The 22898-nt window shown below is 39.9% G+C and overlaps 2 protein-coding genes across 4 annotated transcripts in view; one reads left to right on the forward strand and one right to left on the reverse strand.

Moving 5' to 3' along the window:
- slc9a6a (solute carrier family 9 member A6a) overlaps positions 1 to 11845 on the reverse strand; it is a 19263-nt gene extending 7418 nt beyond the window's left edge. For all 3 annotated transcript variants that reach the window (XR_013093649.1, XR_013093648.1, XM_004545711.3), the window contains exons 1-13: positions 11415 to 11845; positions 9895 to 10088; positions 8631 to 8708; positions 8356 to 8432; positions 8065 to 8177; positions 6982 to 7087; positions 3200 to 3341; positions 2007 to 2112; positions 1707 to 1795; positions 1229 to 1342; positions 670 to 781; positions 375 to 528; positions 10 to 40 (exon numbers count right to left, since the gene is read on the reverse strand). Coding sequence is in view for 1 of the 3 variants with exons in the window: in XM_004545711.3 (XP_004545768.1) it covers positions 10 to 40; positions 375 to 528; positions 670 to 781; positions 1229 to 1342; positions 1707 to 1795; positions 2007 to 2112; positions 3200 to 3341; positions 6982 to 7087; positions 8065 to 8177; positions 8356 to 8432; positions 8631 to 8708; positions 9895 to 10088; positions 11415 to 11706 (1608 nt within the window). In the remaining 2 variants the exon portion in view is untranslated. The remainder of the gene's footprint in view (positions 1 to 9; positions 41 to 374; positions 529 to 669; positions 782 to 1228; positions 1343 to 1706; positions 1796 to 2006; positions 2113 to 3199; positions 3342 to 6981; positions 7088 to 8064; positions 8178 to 8355; positions 8433 to 8630; positions 8709 to 9894; positions 10089 to 11414) is intronic.
- A 635-nt stretch (positions 11846 to 12480) lies between these two features.
- Positions 12481 to 22190, forward strand: taf7 (TAF7 RNA polymerase II, TATA box binding protein (TBP)-associated factor). Its single transcript, XM_004545713.6, has 12 exons — positions 12481 to 12859; positions 14242 to 14318; positions 14414 to 14492; positions 14717 to 14850; positions 15034 to 15154; positions 15298 to 15356; positions 15878 to 15950; positions 16975 to 17088; positions 19227 to 19421; positions 20753 to 20865; positions 21468 to 21527; positions 21921 to 22190. Exons 1-12 carry the CDS (start codon positions 12841 to 12843, stop codon positions 21963 to 21965), a joined length of 1089 nt encoding a protein of 362 aa, XP_004545770.1. The 5' UTR covers positions 12481 to 12840; the 3' UTR covers positions 21966 to 22190.
- The last annotated feature ends 708 nt before the right edge of the window (positions 22191 to 22898 follow it).

Consider the following 22898-nt stretch of genomic DNA (forward strand, 5'->3'; position numbering starts at 1 on the left):
CACACTCACAGAGTTATCTTGATCCGAGTCCACTCCCACACTGTTAAAGAAAAAGAAACACGTGTAAATCAGCTGCAGTCGTAAGCTGTCAGAGCAGAACAGTGCTGTGAAGCATGTTTCCCCCGTTTTACAAGTTCACCAGCAGGAAATCTGCTTATTAAAAAAAGACAAGACAGAGCAGCACATTCTTCAAGACGTTCAATAATTGTTCGAATACTTGCCTGACAGGATAACTAGATGAGTTAAACACCCGGCATCATAAAGTCAAAATATTTATAGACAAGCATCAGACTTATTTGTGAAATTTCCCCACTGTTAAAACAAATGCTAACTGCAAATCCAGTCTGGACTTTGCAGAGGAAGGATAGGCATACCGTATGCGCTGGCAGGACAGCATCTGAGTGGTACCACCCCCACAAATCCATACAGTGAAGAAGACCACGAGCAGAGTGGTGGAAAACATCATCTGACGAGCATATGTTGCAGTGTCCCTGATGGACAGTGCAAAGGTCATTGCACCTCGCAGGCCTAAAAAGCAGAGCATGGAGAATGTTGTATACAAGATGAGATAATAAGCATCTCTGTTGGTTATATTTCACTCTGTTAATAAAGGAAAGCGCTTTGCTTAAGACGGCACATAATAAACATCCTTATCCGTACACCACTAACCTGCAAACATCATCATGTGCTGGAAGTTGGATCTGATCTTGTTGCGTCGTCCCAGATTAAGAAGGAAGGAGAGAGGGTAAATGTTAGCGGCTCTTCCTATGAATAATGCTACCTGGGTAAGAACATGGTTAAGGACAAAAGCAAATGAGGTGTGCTGTCTCCTGCCTATTTACTACTTGGTGGTTAGTTGTAATAAACTTCTTTTGTTCCCTTTAGGGAGTGAATCATCTGCCTCAATCTTACCCTATCCCTAGCATTTTCTTCTGTTATACCAACCCTCTGCATGTCCTCCTTCACTTCATCCATTAACCTCCTCTGAGATCGGTCTATCCTTCTGTCTCAAATCACCCTGGACGCTAGTCTCCAGCCACTCCACCCTGCCTACACTCTCTTCTTCACCTGTCTTGTCCACTGTGATGCTATATAAACTCATCTGCCTGCACTCTCGCTACTCCTTGCATGGTCACCTTTCCATCTGTCTCCCACTGCTGTAGATAATGCTTCAAGCCAAGGATTAACATGGCTTATGTGAACTTGGCAGGGCCATGTAAAAAGATACAAAAGCTCCAACGATGAACATCGGATTGAAGACATGGTTTTGGAACGTGAAAAGGGTCAATCCCATGTAGGAGAAAATGAAGTTCTCTGCCAGGAAATTTAAAAGTTCAAACAGCTGCAAAAGAAAAGAAACAGCATGCTTTACATGACAGCTGATATCCAAGTATAGATAGATGTATACAATAAAAGAAAAAGCTAGAGTTTCCAATAAATGCTGTTAAACTTGGATTGCATGACTGTGATTGTAATTAAACTTAAAATGCCGCTTTTTTATTCGCTATGTCATAAAGACATAGAAAAGTTTTGATTTTTGTGTCTTTACCTGTTCAACAAACCTACAATAGCAGATAACTGATAAAGCAATCTGCAGTTTTTGTTTAATTTTGAGTCTCCATCACCCTACTTCACCATAAAACAAAACAAAACAAGGAAAACGCAATACTTAAAGCATCTAAAAAAAGAACTGAATAAGTAGTGACCTGTTTGGTTCTGTCCTGAGACTCAGGAGACAGATTGTTGTAGGTGTAATGGGCCTGAGTGATTCCACAGAAGAGTACTGCTACCACACCTGCAGCACACCAAAGGGGGACGGAGACACACAGAATAAAGATGGGATCAATACGCACTGATTTCTATATGCTCTGATGCATAAAGCTTCCAGCTGGACACAATTACTATTACGGTATTATCTAAATTACTAATCTCATTTTTTGTTTTTGATATTCTGGTAATTACAGTATGCCATACACGTAGAATGTGTGGATCTGTGTGTGTGTTACCTGTGAAACCACAAGCCTCAGCCAGTAAGAATGTGCTCCATGACATGAGAAAGAACAGAGCTGTTTCCAACAGCTGGAAGTCTCGCAGCTTGGTAAATTTAGTCACGTGGACACCACAGTCAAAGAATTTAACGACATACTCAGATATTGCTAAATCCATTCATGTTGACCTTTTTACAAATAATTCAATTCTAAGACATTAAAAAAAAACAAATAAGAGAACCAATAAAGTTCTGCTTTCCATTTGAAGTCTGAAACTGTTGGCTTCTAATGAGGTTAATGTCAGAATAACGTTACACAATCATTTTAATCAGCTTTTTTTGCATTTATTCTACATTTTCATATAGTATTTCACACAAACTAATTTAGTGCATGGTATAACTGAGATACTGATGATAATGTTTCAGTGTTAAGAAGCTAACCATTTTAGAATTGAAAACATGTAGACCGGGGTGGAGAACTCCAGGCCTCGAGGGCCGGTGTCCTGCAGGCTGTGTCCTTGAGCCAACACAGCTGATTTAAATGGCTAAATTCCTCCTCCCAGAGGCCTGGTAATGAACTAGTCATTTGATTCAGGTGTGTTGACCCAGGGTGATATCTAAAACCTGCAGGACACTGGCCCTTGAGGTCTGGAGTTCCCCTACCCTGACGTAGACTATCACAAAAACATTCATGTAGCCCCGCTCAGAATGTAAAAAAAATGACATAGATGCTGGCCAGCTAACACTAAGGCTTTGGTGTAGTTAAATCTTCCCCTTTATGTCCTTAATAAAATGGACACGAGAATAAATTTCTTTGGTTAATGGTGACTGTGACCTTATAAAACAAGTCTTTGGCTGTGACACAAAATTCATACGCTAACTTTAGCAAGGGAACAAACAGAATGAAGTGATAAAATATTGATGCTTTATTCCAAAGGACAAAGGTCCGGTCTGAACAAAAACTTTACAGGTTGAGTTTAAAATGCCAAAATAAATTGAAAGAACCTTCATGTCCCTTTTTGTATTTTGGAACTGAATTTGATTGCACTTTTTATGTACTTGGTTTGAATGAAATACACTATTAGGAGTTTCTTGATATTTATGGCACATGTGCGTATGCTCATTAAGAGTCTGTTTGCTGTTTAAGCACTGCTACAACAACATGTAACTTATCTAAATAAATGCTACAACCAAACAAACGAAAAAAGATATGAGAGCGGTGACGATTCCAGTGGCGACTCCTAGTGCAAATGAGCCGCTGAAAACTCCCAGGAAAATCCCAAAAGACTTCAACATCGCCATAACCTCAAAGGTGTGGCTGTTGTCTCCTTCTGGTTGATATGCTACTATAGAGCTGATATGAACACAAAATACAAACATTTAATGGCAAGTATTTATGCAATGGCAGGGCAAATATTTATAAGTGTACCATATACAAGTTAATGCCTGCATTAGTCACCACAACACAGGGTAGTGTAAATTTAAATTTAATGTTGCTGAAACAAAAGTAATTAAAAAAATAAATATCTCTCAGGGCTCTCAAAATTTCAAAATCCCTGGTAGCCCTTCGGGCAGGGACTCTTCAGTTTTTGGTAGCCCAAAATAAATTTAAGTAGCCCGAATAAAAAAAGAGAGCAATTTTTTGATTGATGTTTTGTTTCCTTTACAATATTATACATTAAAGTATAATATTGTAAAGGAAACAAAACATTAATCAAAAAATTGTTGAAAAACAAATTACAACATTGTATAAAAATTACAATCATCAACTCAAATACTTGGTTCTAATTGAACAGAAATTTCTATGAACTTGTAAGAACTGTGTAGGACATGGATCAGTCTGTGTCAGATCCTGAATTTGAAATTTCCACTGAAGTCACGGGTAAGAGGCAAGTGGAACCAAGATCGAGTCCATTTGCTTTTTGAAGTTTGCAAAGACTGCTAAATTGTGCCAGTGGTAGTTCACTCTTTGCAACATAGTACGCTGTTTTAAACAGATTTTCAGGTTTGTTTTTAGTATGTTATTTGCAATTGGTGTTTGTTCTGGGAAACATATTGCAGACTGAGCAATGCATTTCTTGCATTTCTCATGGGTTCTAATGGGGGCCTTTCTTAAAATGACTGGTCCCAGTAACAAAGGCGCTTGTCGACTCAGAAATCGAGAGAAAACCAACAACACACCCGGCAGAACATTATGTTATTTACACAGGTGCACATAAGTGGTCCGCATTCGCTGTCAAAATAAAAGACGCACACCAGATAAGAAGTTGCAACGCGCGTTTGCGTCCATATAAAAGGCGATCAACCTCTCACATGTTTAAGCTTGCTGCGGGAGATTTCACTTGTCATGTTTGCATAGTAAGCTAACGATTAATAAGACGATGTCAGAGGAATTGGTGCGCAAATTATCATCACTCACCAATCAATGCTGTCGCTCTCTATACACAGTTCGCGCGATTGCAAAGTGAAAGCAAAAAACAAGCGCAAATTCAAACGCGATTTCAATATGTCACATGTTGACAGTGGCTCATCGATGCCAATGACATAATTACCCAGCTACATTTCCGAAAGAATGCAAAAGCATTGACATATATTTTTCCTTCCTATGATAGCCCGACGGGCAGGGCAGAGATAGATTTTGGTAGCCCGACTGGAAAGATCGCTAGCCCCAGGACGTCGGGCTAGCGATTTTGCGAGCCCTGTATCTGATTGAGGAATCACTCATCTTTGGAAAAGAGAGTTTATTACAGAGAAATGTCTCTTTCCAAAATAAAAGCTATACTATACGCTTCTTCTGGGCTATATTCTCAACAGCATATTGTAGCGGGTCAGGGCTGTTCGGGGTTCTGTTTGTACAGTTATGTTTTGTTTATGTTGCCATAGTAACGGGTGACGCCCTCTCGCTGCGCCGGTGTGTCCTTCCGGGGTCAGAGGGCGCCCTGTGTGTTGTTGTTGTTGCTGTGCGGTTGCCGCGCTGAGCAGTTAGCTAGCGGCAGTGTTCTTCTGCAGATGTCAATAAACGGCTGTGCTCCCTGGCTAGCTCACGGGAAGCAAGACCAAACGACACCTCCGTCTCCTCCTTGTCTGAGCTCGCCACAATCGTGTCAGAAGTGGGATGATGGTGGCACCCCATGTTCTGACCCGAGTGACTTTTCCCCCGCCGGTCGTGACCGGCCGGTGCGCCAAAAGAAGGCACCTGGACATTTGCAGGACTTTGTGTGGGGTAATCGGGTCATCGGGGACGACTGACCCCTTAGGTGGGGGCTATGTAGCGGGTCAGGGCTGTTCGGGGTTCTGTTTGTACAGTTATGTTTTGTTTATGTTGCCATAGTAACGGGTGACGCCCTCTCGCTGCGACGGTGTGTCCTTCCGGGGTCAGAGGGCGCCCTGTGTGTTGTTGTTGTTGCTGTGCGCTTGCCACGCTGAGCAGTTAGCTAGCGGCAATGTCAATAAACGGCTGTGCTCCCTGGCTAGCTCACGGGAAGCAAGACCAAACGACACCTCCGTCTCCTCCTTGTCTGAGCTCGCCACAATATTAAACATATCAGGTCCCCATAAGGAGAATCATGTGCTAACGGCTGTCTAAATGACTCGGGTAAAGTTTGTAGCATGCATGCTTGTTGCTTTTGTCTGCTTCCACTTGTCTTTGCACTAGGATGATGTCAGCGTAAACGTGCAGTCATATTCGTTGTGTTCCCAATAGTGCTGTCAGCGTTAATCTCGTTGAAATGACCTTAACGCTACGACACGGCAAATCTCCGTTAATGAGCTACCCCTGATCGCCCCGTGCATGGGGCTAGACGGCCAACACGTTAACGAGCTAACTGTGCTAACACACTAGTTCCCACCCATGTAATTGAGCATTGCGTGGCACATCCAACATACTGTTTTACTTTAGTCCATGACGCGCTTACCTTCAGGGTCATACGAAAACCAAAATAATTCCAAACGCCAGATCTGAATGAGGGTGGGGGAGGTTCATTTTGCCATGTTGCAAGGAGAGCTTAACTTCTGTCTTGCTAGCTTGCCCTGCGCTCTTCCTTCTGACGATGCTGTCTGTGTTGAGCGCTCAGTGGATCTGCGCTCGACAGTGCAGCCTAGGCGGAGTAGTCGAACGCAGATTCACTGAGCGCTCAACACAGACAGCATCGTCAGAAGGAAAGTTGATAAAATAAATTACAAATTTTGTATTGTTCAATACATATGCGTACCGAACCGAAAGCACTGTATCGAACGGTTCAATATCGATACGAGTATCATTGCACCCCTAATATACACATATATATTTTTTAACATTATGCTGAAGTAGTTTTGTGCTCAAATGTGCTGAACTTGGCAAACGTTTATTTCCAAATAAGAGATTCAGATCTTTGAATAAATAGCTGTATAATAAATAGCTATTTGAACCAAGTGTCGCAGTAAAATAACATTTGTTCACCCTCTCTCTTCACAGCCCCCACACTCGCAGAACAAATCACCAGGCATTTTGTCTATAAGCATTCTGGCTTTCTGCCTTTCCCTTGGCTCCCACAGTATCTTCAAAGAAAATAGGAATGTGCTCTTAGCTGACTCATAACATCAAAAACATTTAACCAATAACAGAAAAAAAAGAATAAATAATGCAATGTTCTGCATCTCTGGTTGAATAGCCAGAGTCTTAAAAACAAATGGCCAGTGATTTGTCATGTTTATCTCAAGGCACTGCAAAAGCACACAATGCCATGCTCTACTTAGTGCACCCGTTCAACGGGCCGGTCTGAGTGTCTCCACAGGGCCGGGCCCCTCCAGTCTGCCTGCGCTTTAAATTTACAATTCTGTGGAAATTACAGCAGTTCCATGTGGCGGGGGACAAAAACCAAGTCAAGTGTTAGTTTAACAAACCTGTTTCACATTTAACAAGGTGTTATTGGGAGCTGATACCAGGTTAGTAAAAGGTCACAGGTCCATCAACAAAAAAAGAAACGAAAAAAGAAAAAAAAAGGGAGACAACTTACGAGGACAGAACCACGGCCACGGCATCGTTAAGCACACTCTCTCCAAACAGTAATGCGTAGAGATCCACGTCCACCTGCAGCTCATTAAAGATGGCCAGGACTGTCACTGTGAGGCACAGAGAACATACGTCAAAATTCACTTCCAAACGCTGCTATACAATGTTGTGCAAAAGTCTTGAGCCACCTTTATTTCTTTACATTTTGCTTGGAATATGGGTGCAGCAATTTATTGCAACATCTACAAACATACATGGAAATATGGTATATAAGGGAAAAAACAGATTTTGTACAATTTTAATGAGCTTTAATTGGTAAGACCAACTTTATTATTTAAAGCTTGAACTCTCTTAGGCAAAGCCTTCTTTCTTTTCTCTAAACAGTCTTCAAGAAAACTTCTCCAGGTTTCCTGAAGGATATTTAAAGCTCTTCTTTTGGATGTTGGTTGATTTTGTTCAATTCTCTGAAAAGATGATGCCACACTGCCTCAATAATGTTGAGGTTCTGGCTCTGGGGAGGTTAATCCATGACAGTGTTCTATTGTGAGTTTTTCTATCCAAGTATGCTTGTACAGCACTGGCAGTGTGCTTGTGATCCATGTTATGCTGAAAAATTAAGTCCTGGCCAATCAGACAGATCAGACTCACTCACTTTTGCACCTCTCTCCTGACCTCCTCCATACAGACTGACAATGGCTACAACTTAAAAAAATTCAAATCTGAATTCATCACCCAATAAGACTTTTTTGGTAATGATTTCAGTCCAGTTGGCATGCCTCAACTTTTATCTCTATTCCCCTACCATTTCTTATGAGGCTTTGAATAACAGTATGTGGACTCCTTGTTAAGTAATGTCGACACAAAACCGGTTCATTCTTTGAATTACATACATTTTTTACTTTACTTATTCATGGCTCAGTCTCAAGGTGCTGAACAAACATAAAAACTTTCAGCTGAAAATGTCACTTTTACTGGATGCGGTGTGGTGGTAGAAAGGCCTTTTGCACACTACTTTAGTTAATATATGTAACAATGTGCTTTGAGTTAGTAGAAGAAAACTTTTAAATCTGAGAAAAATCATATGTACCAGGGTCTGTGGCAGAGACAATGGCCCCAAAAAACAGGCAATCCGTGAAGAAAAAGTCTCCATTCAGCTGGCCCACCTGCTTCATTAGCGTCACACAGCCATACATCAGCAACCTGATGGAAGAAAAGGAAGAGCAGGTGGTTTTGTCCATCATCATAAACAACAATAACTTTAAATGTGCATAGTTGCACAAGGGTTGTAAAATCACAAGGACGAATGGCTTTCATGTTTTTGCTTTTTTTTTTTAATAATAAAATATTTTTTGTAATAATTGCAAATTAAGTCTCTTACCCAATAATAAAACAGGAAATGACTGTCCCGAGAAAGGCGTAAGCCAGGATGGATCCCATGTTCCGAAAAAAATGTCTCTGAAAGACAGAAGAGTTACCAGATCAGCAATCAAATGCATAAATACTATAAAATTAATTATTCATCTTGATGAATACGTAAACCCCTGCGGTCTATAAAGAGACCACAAATGGACATGAAGTTATTTAATTAAGAGCCAAATACATACTGAAAATATGTATTTAATAAATGTTGACTTTTTATATGATATACTGTACCCTTTTTAAGCTGTAGCCAGCATGGAAGATGATAGGTGGTAGAAGAATATTGAAGAACACTTCAGGGTCAAAGGTCACCTGAGTTATACAAAACACAGAACAAAATTACAGATCTGCATCAAAAGAAAATTAACAAGTTGTTTTCATTAATATTTCTTTCTATGCTGTTGCATTTTTGGATTGACTAAAATATCAGTTAATCAAAAATGACCCATATGGGGCATCATGACACAGCTTCCAGGACAATAAACAAAAAAACTACTATAATAGTAAAATGGCATGTTACAGAACGAGGACAGCTTCTAGCCACATACATATACACACACTAAGGCTAATGCCATTTTTAGATGCTAAATCTAGAGCAGTGCTACATTAAAATCAGTATGTGGATTCAATCTCTGACAATGGATTAGATGTATTCATGTTTGGAAAACAATCCTCAATTTCTGAGCATGAGATTATGACTTAAATAGATTAAACCTGTTCAGCAGATTGTTTACTTGTTTGGTGGTTAGAATAGCGTCAAGAATACTGCTTGTATGTAATTGTGCAGCTGTTTAACTGACAAAGTACAAAGTGACAAACACACCCCAGCACATGACAACCGTAAAACAAGTACTTTTATGGTTTCTTTTACATTCTGTATCACTAATAAAGGCATTCTGCCAGTTATTTTAACAGAACATTTCAGGCCCTGTTTAATAGTCTTCAAACTGATTTGATCTAGATGTAGAGCTATTGTTTTAAAATTGAAATAGCTACTTAATATTGATAATAAAGAATTTGTATTACATAAAGAGAAATACAAATCATTCAGCTTACAAAAAACTAAAACCACCATTTAATCCCATTACAAATTAACCTATGATTTCTCTCTTGCATTGGTTAGTTATGTTTTATTTAAAATATCAGAAGGGTAGCTGGTTTTGATCATCGGTGCTTGCAGATTTAAACATCTGCTATCATTTCAGTGTAAAATAACTGATAATTATGTCTTTGCTGATGATTAAATCATCTGATTGCTCCAGCTCAGGGGTGGGCAATGAAGCTTCTCAAGGGGATACAGGAGAAACTGGGACTCTTGTGGAGGGCTGTACCAATAACTTATACACAGATAAAATTAATACTGAGTTCAATTTACTGGCACCGTCCTCCACAACAGTCCCAGTTTTACATAGTCCCTTAGGAAAATAATTACCCATCTCTGTAACACAACTGCTTGTATGTAGACATCAAATTCAAATAATAACACGACACAGTATACCTTGCGCAGCATCTCATTATCCTTCATGTCGTTGCCACTGATCTCCCCTTTCAATGTGTACTCGTAGAACTTGCCGCTTACATTGACCAGCAGAGTGGCAGGGCTGGCATTGACCTGGCAATTCAAGGTGATGTTGCCAACATCCAGAGGAACATGAATGATGCCATAACGCAAAATCACTCCAACAATTAAGCCTGGGGAAAAATTCATAAAAACGAAAGACAAAAAAAAAAAAAACAGGAGAGAGAGAAGAGTTGATTAATACAGGATTTTTAACAGTTTATGGCACGTCGCCACAGAAACGGATGGCGAGTGTAGTTTCAGGCTACCTGATACTACAGATGGTATTAAATGTTTCAGTGGGATTCATTTGTACAAAAAAATATTTTTAAACAAAGGTCTACTCTGAACATCACACACGTACCTAACAGCTCTGGATCTCAAATTAAAGTCTTAACACATCCATGTGAAAATAAATTACCCTATCAGATACTGTACCAGCAAATTAGAATTTCAATTAGTTTAGATTAGATTAGGCCATATTGTCTCCAGTGGGAGAAATTTGTCTTGGACAACCGAGGGGAATATGTCACACAAAATAACACAAAAATCACAACATGTCTGGTATCCTGTACCTTTTTTCCAGAGGACTCATATTCTTTATAAAAGATGGGATTTATATCTGTAGTGATTTTCCGTCCCTTCTTTATCACAGACTCTTTAAATATCTCATGGAGAGAAAATGGAGGCAGGATGACAATCATCTTTCCAGCTATTTTGATCAAATTTTGGATTTGTGATCTGATCTTGACCTAAAATGCTCAGATCAAACATCTGTTACTATTGGTAGTAATGCATGGTTTGGTAACCATGTAGTAGACAGTAATGTCACAGCAAAAATAATAGCATAATGTTACTATCCGCCCTATGGAGCCTTCATAAAAACTAAAAATGAGTAATTTGTGAATGTCTAGACTCTAAAAGCTCTGCACAGCCAAGCAGAAGTTATTAATTATCTGTTAGATGTGAAGCAGCTGGGTTGTGAGGCAAAATGTAAATGATTCTACGGTGACACGACCACTTCCTCTTCTACAGGTTGGAAGATTTCTAACAATACTCCTGAAATTCAATATACAGAAGTGGAAGCAAAGTCCAGTTACACACTCATGATTGGCATTTGTCCAAATAATCACTTGTGACTTGCACGAAAAAGCAAAAGCAAAAACAAGTTATTTAAGAACTAAAATTCAGTAAGATTCATAAGACAGTATTTGTCGAAACTGCTTAGGTGCTGAGATGTAATTTCTAAGATTAAGCAGTGTAAAAGAGGCGTCCACTGTCGTTAAATTACGCTTGCTCAATCACAACATAAACCGGAACAGTCCTGCAGCATAAATGTGTTAAAAGGGGCGAACTTATCAAGCCTGGTGTTGACATTCGTCTGTTCGAAATCTAACTATTAGGACACAATGAGTGTAACAGCTCGGATGACGTCTCTCTGTCACGATGGACCATCTTACCATAAATCATTGCCAGCCCGGTTTCGTGGAGAAACCTGAACCGCCGATGTTTGAACAACCAGATGGTCAGGATGGTGAGGGTGAGGAGCAGGATAAAGATCAGCAGGTCAGCGCTGTCTTGTCTGTGGCTCTCCTCAGCCTTTTTCTCAGTAACGATGTTCTCCATGGCACTGTCTTCCTGAGGTGATGATGCTCGGCAAACACTGATGCAAACAGGCAGGCTTACTAGCGCGAGCAGCCACAGCGTCCTTGTTGCCCTCCGGGCACTGCTGACAGTCACTTTAAACACCATTTCGGCTTTCGGCGGCCAAATGCTGCAACGTCGCCGAAGGTAAAAAATAAACTTGTGCAAATATTATTCATAAACGAAGGGGAGTGGACAACAGAAAGACGACAGCAAAAGAGAAACCAATTCCGGCCCGGAAGGGAAAAGTAATTTTTCCAGAAAGTGTAATTTTATGTTTCAAATTAAAAGCACACCACCGTACCGTGGATGGCTAAAATCAACGCCAGTGGAAAAATTTAATACCGCAAAAAGAAAACCTTCTAGATAAATAAAAATGTCTATCTGGCAGTTTTCTTTGAAGTTTGCTTCTTATTAGCGCTGATAGTTTTCCCCGAAATCTTTTATTATGAAATATTTGACGATAGCGTGTTTACCGGGAAGTGAGTCCAACAGTCCTTTAGGCTATCGAGTTGTGTCGTATTAAAAAATAAATAAATAATAATAATAGTAAACCAAATATAATAACGAACTTAGCGTTTATTTTAGATTACGGTTTAATTACAGTTTAATTCTTAATAGAATAACTTTAAATAAAAAATAGCCGCATATTTCCTGTGGTATTTCCTCTTTCCTACTTCCTTCCTACTCTTTTACTGACAGACCATTTAGCGTAACGATACGAACATCAAATAATAATTTTAAATATTTATAGATACATTTAACTATATTGGATAAAGAATATTCGTTATTTTTTTGTTTTTTTAAAAGTACGATTGACAAGTCTCGTGATACAGATGGTCGCGTGGGACGTTCCAAATTATCGGAATTTTTATATTTTACTGTCGCGCTGAAAAACAAACTAACTAACTTTCACTGTTAGTCCTTATTTAATAACATGGCAGTACAAAAATATGCACACATATATATTATAATTACTTAATTATTAACTGAAATATGCCTATAATTTGTAATTTAATGCTCAGACATACGAGTTGTACAGCCAAGATTAAGAAAACACAAATTTCCGAGGAGGTATTGAAAGTGGCAAAGCCCTAAGCAACACTCTTGTTTTCGCTCGTGATTATGCTATCACTGTGTAGCTAAGAAGTCTCGTTTTTGTCAGTCAGAATCGTCATGTTTATGCGTGTTTAGCATTGAAATATATTTATACAGCTGCACCATCTAAACTTCTAAACGACGATGACATCTAAACTGAAAGGTACGTTAAAATCCTCTGCCCTTATCCTTATGCTAAAGATAACTAGCTGTTAGCCTCGTAGCCTCCACTTTTGCGAGGTAAGGAAACACTTTTCGTTGTCGGTTATTAAGATGAAGCTGATATAACTCAATGATAGTAACAATAATGGTGATGATGAAACAAAACATGTTGTCGGTGGCAAATTTTAACAACTGTGTTCGCAAATTAGCGTTTATCGTTCCTGTCTTTTGAACATTGTGTATAATCTCCTATAGTGTTATTGTTCCACAGTGTGGTAGACGTCATTAATGTAAGATGCACAAGTAACCTTAATTAGCTGTAATTATCTGTGTTTTACTTTTGATGTAAAGACATTCGTGATAGAATTTGAAAAGAGATTCAGAGTACATTTGGTTGGAACGTTGGTTATTTTTTCGTTCATTTATTCATTCATAGTATAATATAATAAACTAAATGTTATATTGAACTAATAATAACGTTTGTTGGTTTGCATATACGCACTGTGAGAAATAAAAATGGTTTGGCTATTTACATTTTTAGCTTATTACATTATAATTTCCTTTTTTGTCAGCACTGAAATAAACTTTACTGTTGTAGGTACTTAAGATAGTAGTTAGTGTTTATATACGAGTGTTTGTACACTAGTGTGTATTTCTAGTGTTGCTGCCCAGTGAAAACCTCACACCATTAAAGACAATTTTCCACAAGTTTAAAAAAAAGCAAAACAAAGAACACTCAAAGTAAAATAATGCATATAAAATCACCAAACTTGGAGATTTCTTTCCACGGGAAGAACATGAAAGACTATAAAGTGATCAGTAATTAAAGCTGTCAAAAAATGTGGTGGAGTGTAGTTTTTGCCCCTGAGATATAATGTATGTAAGAGAAAATGCCCAGCTAAGGTACTGAAAATGCTTTAAATGGTCCACAGACGAGTCCGTCCAGCCAATGATTCAATTGAACTGACTTTCATTTGTATAGCGCCAAATCACAACAACAGTTGCCTCAAGGAGTTTTATATTGTAAGGTAAAGACCCTACAATAATACAGAGAAACCCACAGCAATCAAACGGAATGCTATGAGTAAGCATTCAGTGAGAAGACAAAGGAAAAACTCCTTTTTAACAGGAAGAAACCTCCAGCAGAATCAGGCTTCAGGAGTGGCGTCCATCTGACACTGTGAAAAAAAGACAGTGGAAGAGAGCCAGAGATTAAGATATTAGATACTATATTACTTCTTACTTCAAAATAGGAAAAATGAGTTCCATAATGTACTGTATATTTTAATGTTAAAGTAGAATGACAAACTTTGTAGTTTGTCAGCATATAGCAAGCAAGACATATTTTAACACTTTCATTATGGTGATGTGTTTTGATTTTAGTTGGGAAGGTCGGTTCCAAGAGTAAGGAGGATGCCCCTTATGAGCTGGAGAGCCAGTTTGTCCTCAGGCTTCCTTCGGTGAGACTTTTGCACTTGCAGAAATTCATTGTTTGATGGAAATTCAGTTTTATCACCACCAATATGATCTGGCTTCATTTTTCTTTCTTTTGCAGGAGTATGCCTCAACAGTAAGAAGGATTGCACAGTCTAGCAGTATGAACATGAAGGACAGACTCACCATTGAGTTGCACCGTAAGCTGCTCACAATCTTGGCACTGGTTTAATTAACGCTGTCTCCCTGTCTTGTTATTCATTTACAGTCGGGTCCAGAATTTTGAACGTTGTACATATTTCTATACCAGTTTCATTCTTTTTGTTATTTAAATGTAACAATGATTGTAGCATACTAATGGATCTAGTTAAAGAATTGTCACCCACATGTCCCCTTAACAGTCATTTGTCCCTCTTATTTGTAGCTGATGGCCGTCATGGCATAGTTAGAGTAGACCGTGTTCCTTTGGCCTGCAAACTGGTTGATCTCCCCTGCATGATTGAGTCACTCAAAACGGTGGACAAGAAGACGTTTTACAAGACCGCAGATGTCTGCCAGGTAAGCAAGAGACTGGAAATAAATAATTTTTACAGTTTTCCATTATTTTATTGGTTTAAAATAAAAGTACATTTTGGATTTTAGATACGTGTTATGTAAATTTATTTTCCCCAGTTACAGTGCAGTGCAGTACAGATTAATCAGCATGGTATTTTGCATTCATTTTTCCCATCCACGGGTTAGATGCTCGTGTGTACACTAGATGGAGACCTTTACCCCCCTTTGGAAGAGCCAACTGGCACTGACCCCAAGACCAAAAAGAAGGATAAAGACAAGGACAAGAAATTTGTTTGGAATCACGGCAGTAAGTAATTATATACAGACAGCAGCTTTTTGACTTGTTTATATTGAAAACTTGGCATATCAGCAGTTCAGGAAACATAATGTCCCCTCCTTGGGTAGTGGACTGATTTTTGGCTTCGCTAATCCCATTGTTTTGCTCTTTAGTCACCTGCCCTCTGAAGAACACGCGCAAGAGGAGATTTCGGAAGACTGCGAAAAAAAAGGTTCTGACATTTTTCATTTTCCCTACAGCAATCCCCTCCCGTGTCCCATCCATCTCCTTAGCATCTCGTTTGATGATCCATCTTTTTCCTAGGCTCTCTTCCAACAAGACATTTACATTTCATAAAACAGGAACTATGGTAAAAGTGAAAACTAAGATTTACATATAAATAAAGCCTTTCCATCTTAGTTTCCCCCAAAGGCATGCAAAAAAGCTATTTCACTATTGCTTTGATCAAAGTGAAAGCGAGTGGAGCTGGAGCACTACACTTTGTCTACTTTGTCTTCTGAATAAATCTTCCTGAAGGTGCAGAGCTGAGCCATATTGATTTGGCCCCTTCTGTTTTTAATCGCTAATGTACTTCCTGGCATGTGGCCAGCTGCTACCTTGGTGTGTGTGTGTGTGTGTGTGTGTGTGTGTGTGTGTGTGTGTGTGTGTGTGTGTGTGTGTGTGTGTGTGTAAGATAAGGCAAGAGAGATGCAGCTAATACTACAAGTAACTCGATCTCTCTGTCTCTTGCAGTACATTGAATCTCCTGATGTGGAAAAGGAAGTGAAGAGATTGCTGAGCACAGATGCTGACGCTGTCAGCGTCCGTATCCTTTTTGACACCTAAACATTCTGCACGTCCATCTTAGGACAATAGTAACGGTGTATATCAGGGGTGTCAAACTCAAATACACAGTGGGCCAAAATTCAAAACTGGAACAAAGTCGCGGGCTAACGTTAATATTTATTGAAATATATTTATTCCTCCAGATATAAGAATTAATCTTTTCTTATGGACTCAAACACATTTTGCTGAAAAACTGAATATGGAACAAGCAAAGCTTAATACTAAACAATATATATATTAGCTGTATAATACCAGTAGGCCAGCTCTAATAGTAATTTGGCATGGCTTTGCGGGCCAAATGTAATTAGGCTGCGGGCCAGATTTGGCCCGCGGGCCAGAGTTTGACACCTATGGTGTATATAAACCATCAAAACAATAGTGTGTATTACATCTTTAAAAGTACTTCAGAGTAAGGCAGAATCAGCTGGCCATTACTTGTAACGTGAAATCTAGTCAGTTTTTCAGAAGCGTCACATAATTACCACTCTTTGTCTTTTAGGTCAAACATAATCTCTGTTTAATTTACCATGTAAAATATGTTGAAGTTAGGCCCAAGTGGCTTTCCTGACTCCTGCATGGTTACATGGTTCACCTGATTTGACTTTCCCTGATGCCTTTGCGAGAGATATGCACTGTGCGAGGAAGCTATTAGTGCTTTAATGAAACCCTAAACTTGCCTGACAGAATAAGAGCATAGCGAGGCTGCCTTGAGTGGTTGCTTGCTGTGTGTTAATTGAGATGGACTGATGATTATCATTGCTTAGTTGGTCACAGTGAAGCAAAGATTCTTATTTTAATTTTAGTGCTTGCATACAGCTGGGGAGATAAACATGGCACTAATGAATGTTAAAACTGAGACAGTTTCTCTGCATCTAATTTGACCCTTCAGGTCTTTTTTTGAAGTAGGATTATTCAAAAGACCACAAGTCTTTTACTTTAGTTTAGGCCCTCTGAAGGTTAAAGGAATCTGCAGAAGGTGTGCCAACCCTTAACCTAGTTATCAGGATGGGAGGTTATCGCAGAGGATGAGTCCAAGGAAGCAGATCAACACAGCTCTCTGGCCAACCTGGATTCCTCACCTGGGACCTCAGGACACAAGATGGGTCATGGGTCCTCTGGTAAATAAAACTTAATTTTAAAAAGTCGTGTGAAATAAGATGTGGTACACTCTGTTATAATGCTCAGCCAGCTTCTCAATTCAGCTAAAAAAGAGAACATGTTCTGCTACCCAGGCCTTTTAGCTGACCTATATGAACACGTGCAATAAAGCTTGATTGATTTAGTTTTTTTAATAATAGCATTATAATTGGGATGAACATTTAAAAATGGTTATCTGAATCATTAAGACTCAGAATACTAGTGAACACATCGTGTAATTAGGATGCAATTCCTAAACTTTTCTTTACTCTGGAAGAGACATATGTACACATGCATAGGGCTGTGCAATATGACCAAAATCTCATATCCCGATATAAGACATGTATCGTCCCGATAATGATATAAATCACAAAAATGTAACAGTTTCTGTAAATTCTGTGAATCTCGGGCAGCTCGACTTGCGTGAAGTGTTTCCAGCTCGTGTACCTGGAGTCGAGTGTTTTAACCGATGCATGAAATTATACATTTTTAGACATAAGTTGTAACGGTCGCCGTTTTCTTTGTATTTATTACACAGCGTGCTGCGGGGAAAAGCCTGTTCTAACGTTTGAGTCTAAGGTTTGTTTGTTTTTTAGCACCTGGCGGCTCTTTTTTGCTTCCCATTCGTAAACACTGCATACTCTTTCACGTGATTCGGTTTATTTTGAAAAGTCTCAACAGGATCTTGAGCTTTATTGTGAAAGGTTTATGTGGAAAATAAACAAGCGGACACGCGATGGTTTTACTGTCGTTGTTGCTAACGACAACGCATAAAATCGTTCGTGGTGTGGTTATATTAAATATAAAGCTGGGCTCACACTGTGCGATTTTTGGCCCATTTTGAGCCGATTTTTCAGTCGTGCGACCGTTTTAGTGATCGCCCCGATTTTGGCCCTTCATCGTGCATCGTGTAGTATACGTGGGATAACGAGAAGCGATTAACACCTCACGACCAGCTCCCGATCATCAATCGCTTGGTCGTGAGGATTTCAAACCTCTTTGAAATCCTCACGACCGTCGTGAGGGTGTCGCCGTAGCTGCTCACACTGTGCACGCGCAAACACATAAATGTTGGTGAAAAAGACGGAGTAGCACAGCAGTGCAGCGTGTGATCTGGACACAAGCGATGGAGGCACAACTTGTAGAACTATGGCCTCACAAAATGATCATAACCACAACAACCATGAAAATAGTTGGATGGACATCGCTGCTCAATCACAGCTGCCTGATCAATGTTTTTCATTAGCAATTTAGCAAAGTTGATGGTGGTGCTGTGCGTGTTTGTGTGAGTGAAAGACGGAGAGGGAGAGCGAGCGTCAGATTTTCTGTTATAACCTTCATTTTTATGGACGCACAGTGTGAGCACTCGGGTCGCATCACAGCATCGGCTGTATAGTGTGACACCCTGCATCATGACCTACCAACTTCTAACCCCTGCAAGTCAATCGTACAGTTTGAGCAGGAGCTGAATAACGCGACTGAAAAAAATCGCACAGTGTCTGCCCAGCTTAAGAGAAAGAGAGAACTTTAAGAAATGAATATAGCCACTACAGTAACATCAAAACGATGAAAAAATATTGCCGTAAACAGTTTATTTTGCGACACCACGAAACAAACGATAGCGTAAAATGAAACGATAGATGTTTTTATATCGTCATCCGATATATATCGTTATATCGAACAGCCCTACACATGCATACGAAATGATCTATCCATAAAGCTAATCAGATTGTCCATAAAACAGTCATGAACAAATTAGTGCTGCTGTAACAAGCAATTATGAACAAAACATTTCCCTAACCTTTTTACCTCATTTCATTTTATTTCCTCCTTTCATTCCTTCCCATACCTTGAGGTATGTGGCTAAACTATCTAGTGGTTCATGCTTGAGTGACTTCTACTGTACTGCCAAGTGTTGGAGCAGAGTTATTTTTGCCATGTAAGAGAAGAGCAGGCTGGTTGTTTGGACTCCACATTTATTCCTTCCTGTCATATAAGCCCAGTTTTAAAGCTCCAGTAGACTGTTGGCTCTGTGATCCCAGAGCAAGTGCTCTAAAATCTCGCTGTTTCCATCTTTGTGTTTGCGTTTCTAACGCTAATGTGCTTTCTGCATCACCAGTCCAGCATGATGAACTGAGGGAGATCTTCAATGACATCAGCAGTTCAAGTGAGGACGAGGAGGACGAAGGGGACCGGCATGAAGATGAGGACCTGAATATCATGGACACAGAGGATGATCTGGTCCAGCAGCTCCAGGACAAACTTAATGAGTCCGATTCTGCACAGAATGAAAGTGATAGAAACAACCAGATAGGTATGAGGCAGAAAACTATATACAAGTCATCGTATATAGTTTTCATTGCTGCATTAACTCATAAATAAAATCATCACTAGCTGCAGTCCAACTGATATAAATTACATTTTGTTGTTAAAAATCTCTCACCAGCATCCCTAATCAGATTTTTTATTTTTTTTATTTTATGAAAACAACTTAACAACTAAACACAGGAGAGATAGATGTGATTATTATATGTGATTCTTTATACATTATGCAGTAAAGAGAGTGTGTGTGTGTGTGTGTGTGTGTGTGTGTGTGTGTGTGTGTGTGTGTGTGTGTGTGTGTGTGTGTGTGTGCACCCAGGTGGATGTGAAGTAAGTGCCGCATTAGAATTATGCAATCTTTCATGCCGTGCTTGCAGTTTACACCACAGAGATAATTCTCTTTCTCTTAGCCGACTTCCTCTGTATACCAACAGTTGTTCATTTTTCAGTTGCAGCAGTCACAGCCAAGAAAGTGGGCTTGGCTGCCCAGAGATACTTGTCGAAGTAGAGGTCAAAAATAACCTGAGCAAGGTGTCTGAACTTTTAATCGAAGTGGAATTTTCTAGCTCATCACACACATTCAAATAAATAGCCTTACTTAAATACACGTGCTGCGCCCTCACCCACAGAGATGCTCATTCTGACAGCTCTCAGCTCTCCTCTTCAACTAACCAGTCTGACAGGTGTTGTGGCTCAGCAGGAGGCTCAGGGAGCTGTCCAGTTTGACAGCACAATACCTCCTTAGCTAGATACATAGAACTGTCAGTCAGGCAGCACTTCTGGCCAGCTCAACTGTAGCATCTTGGCGGAGCCCTTCTCAATATGTTGGAGCCAGGCCATGCATGATGATGGCATCCATGCATAGCTGTAAAAGTTGAATGAATGGATTCACATGGCCTCCTTATTGTTAGATAGTCTGCATTACAACAGCTTTGTCAGAATTTGGAGCCAGGGGAAAACGGTGAATGGATACAATTAGTTATAAGATGGTTGATTGGTGGTGGAGACATGGTGGATTTGATGAGAACTCTGTGTGGTGCACAAAGCAGACTGATTTAGTTGTGTCTTTATAGAACTGCATCCTGCTGATTCGTGTCCTTTTAAGTCAACTGATTGTTCCCATTATGGATAATTTGTCAAACTGAACTGGAAGCATCCTTATGGTTCAGCAAGCTAAGCTGCATATCTTGTCCCCGTGGCAAGTGTAGTGTCTCAAATTATGTCACATCATCTTCGCCCTCCAACCTTTTTTGCCTCCTCTTTGCAGCACATAAGTGTTTTTATGACAGCCCTCACACATGAACCTCCCACTGTGTCCTGCAGTTATGGAGTACCAGGTGCAGATCAACAACATTAAGGCCAAGCTTCAGGAAACTCGTGCCCGCAAGAAACAGCAGGAGGAGCTCATCATGAAAGTGGAAAACCAGGCCCTCAAAGTAAGCACTGAAAACACTCACACTTTTTTCACCCGTTCATCCAAAAACTAGGTCTGCATGTACAGAGACGTAAACAAGAACATGCAGATGAGCTTGGAGGCAAAATTGTTCATGCAGCATAAATTCTCTCAAAGGTGGCGGGAAACCTAAATAACAGCTGATTTCACACATTGTTGGAGGACATTATTTTTTTAAATGGTTATTTTAAAACCCAGAATCTTGCATCTCTGCTGCTAGCCTTTTTCTCTGTAGGTTTTTCCATGCACAAAAAAGGAGCTGAAAGTTCATTCTTATGCCCAGCACTCTTTAGTGGAGAATTTACAATGAGTGAAACATGAGCAGACACAGCCCTTCCTACGTTGCCATTTAACGCTCTCATTGCTCAGTGTTTTGGGACCGTCAGAGCCCCATCTCCAGTTGTTATTATCACAGTCACATGGAAAAGGTCAGCTGCCTCTGACTGGCATTCCAAGTGGCCTTTCTGTCAGAGAGGAGATACTGACACGAGCAGCCCAGGCCGACACACATTTAAAGCCATCACAATTTAATGAGGCTCAGCATGTCGACTCAAACAAACCTTGTTTGCCTCTCTGCTCTTACAGAACCGTTTCCAAGCCTTGTTGGATGAGATTATTCAGCAGGAGGAGCGGGAGATGGAGCAGGTAAGAACCTTTTTGTAAAAGCCAAGGATCAGTGCTCACTGTGAGCTTTCTACAGCCATCAGCACTTTGCATGAATTTCTCTTGAATGAATGTCAAATATCATGTCGGCGGATGGTGTTGTGTTTGCTATTCTTTTTCAACCCAACATTTTTCATGCCTAATAGCAAAGTTGAAAACCAATCAAGCGCAATTTAATTTGACAGCAGCTACCAGGGGAGTCCTTTTTGTAGCTATGGCATAGTGGCCACCCACTGTCTAGGGTCGTTGTTTGTATTGACAAATGACTGCAGCAAATTAATGTGAAAAGACATGTTAATCATCATCCACTTACCCTTCAATTACACCACGGTGCTGCTGGGCATCAATCACGCCCTCTATTTTCTGCTCCAACAGCTGGCCTCCCTGCAGGAGCAGCTGGACTCACTGATAGAGAAGTGACCACCAGGGGGCAGTCACATGTCATCTTCTGGCATACAGGAAAGACAAGGAGGAGAAAAGCCTTCATCCAGGGAGAAGAGAATTTTTATTGGAAGTTGCTGTGTCATTCCTTTAAATTTGTGATTTTCCTATTACACAGCACACAGATTGGTTCACTCAAAGTTTGTGTTTTTAAGTTGACAAAATGCGTTTGTAGTTACTGTGTGATTAAACTGTTCCACCTCAGTGGTTAATGTTGTCTGGGTGTTTATTGTCTTAAAGACAAATTGTCTCTAGCCAATGTTTACTGCAGGTCAACATTTATTTTATTACCCGTCAGAAAAATAAAGTTACAAAATGTATTTATTTTTGTTTATATATTCCTACATCATTGGTACTAATGATCAGCATGGTCGTGGTGGATTTTGGTTCAAACACACCTGATTTGGCAGCTTAGAGCTGTTTGGAGCTCTACTGCAAACAGCTCTTACTGCTTAACCTTTATGTAATATACAGTGGGGCAAAAAAGTATTTAGTCAGCCACCGATTGTGCAAGTTCCCCCACCTAAAATGATGACAGAGGTCAGTAATTTGCACCAGAGGTACACTTCAACTGTGAGAGACAGAATGTGAAAAAAAAAATCCATGAATTCACATGGTAGGATTTGTAAAGAATTTATTCGTGAATCAGGGTGGAAAATAAGTATTTGGTCAATAACAAAAATACAACTCAATACTTTGTAACATAACCTTTGTTGGCAATAACAGAGGTCAAACGTTTACTATAGGTCTTTACCAGGTTTGCACACACAGTAGCTGGTATTTTGGCCCATTCCTCCATGCAGATCTTCTCGAGAGCAGTGATGTTTTGGGGCTGTCGCCGAGCAACACGGACTTTCAACTCCCGCCACAGATTTTCTATGGGGTTGAGGTCTGGAGACTGGCTAGGCCACT

This window comes from Maylandia zebra, linkage group LG2, assembly GCF_041146795.1.
Source record: "Maylandia zebra isolate NMK-2024a linkage group LG2, Mzebra_GT3a, whole genome shotgun sequence".
Classification (NCBI taxonomy): Eukaryota; Metazoa; Chordata; class Actinopteri; order Cichliformes; family Cichlidae; genus Maylandia; species Maylandia zebra.

What these genes read in the sequence shown, in the direction of transcription:
- taf7 (XM_004545713.6), top strand. An exon ending in GATGGGTCATGGGTCCTCTG is followed by an intron (nt 17,089 to 19,226) that starts GTAAATAAAACT and finishes CTGCATCACCAG; the next exon opens with TCCAGCATGATGAACTGAGG. An exon ending in TGATAGAAACAACCAGATAG is followed by an intron (nt 19,422 to 20,752) that starts GTATGAGGCAGA and finishes TGTGTCCTGCAG; the next exon opens with TTATGGAGTACCAGGTGCAG.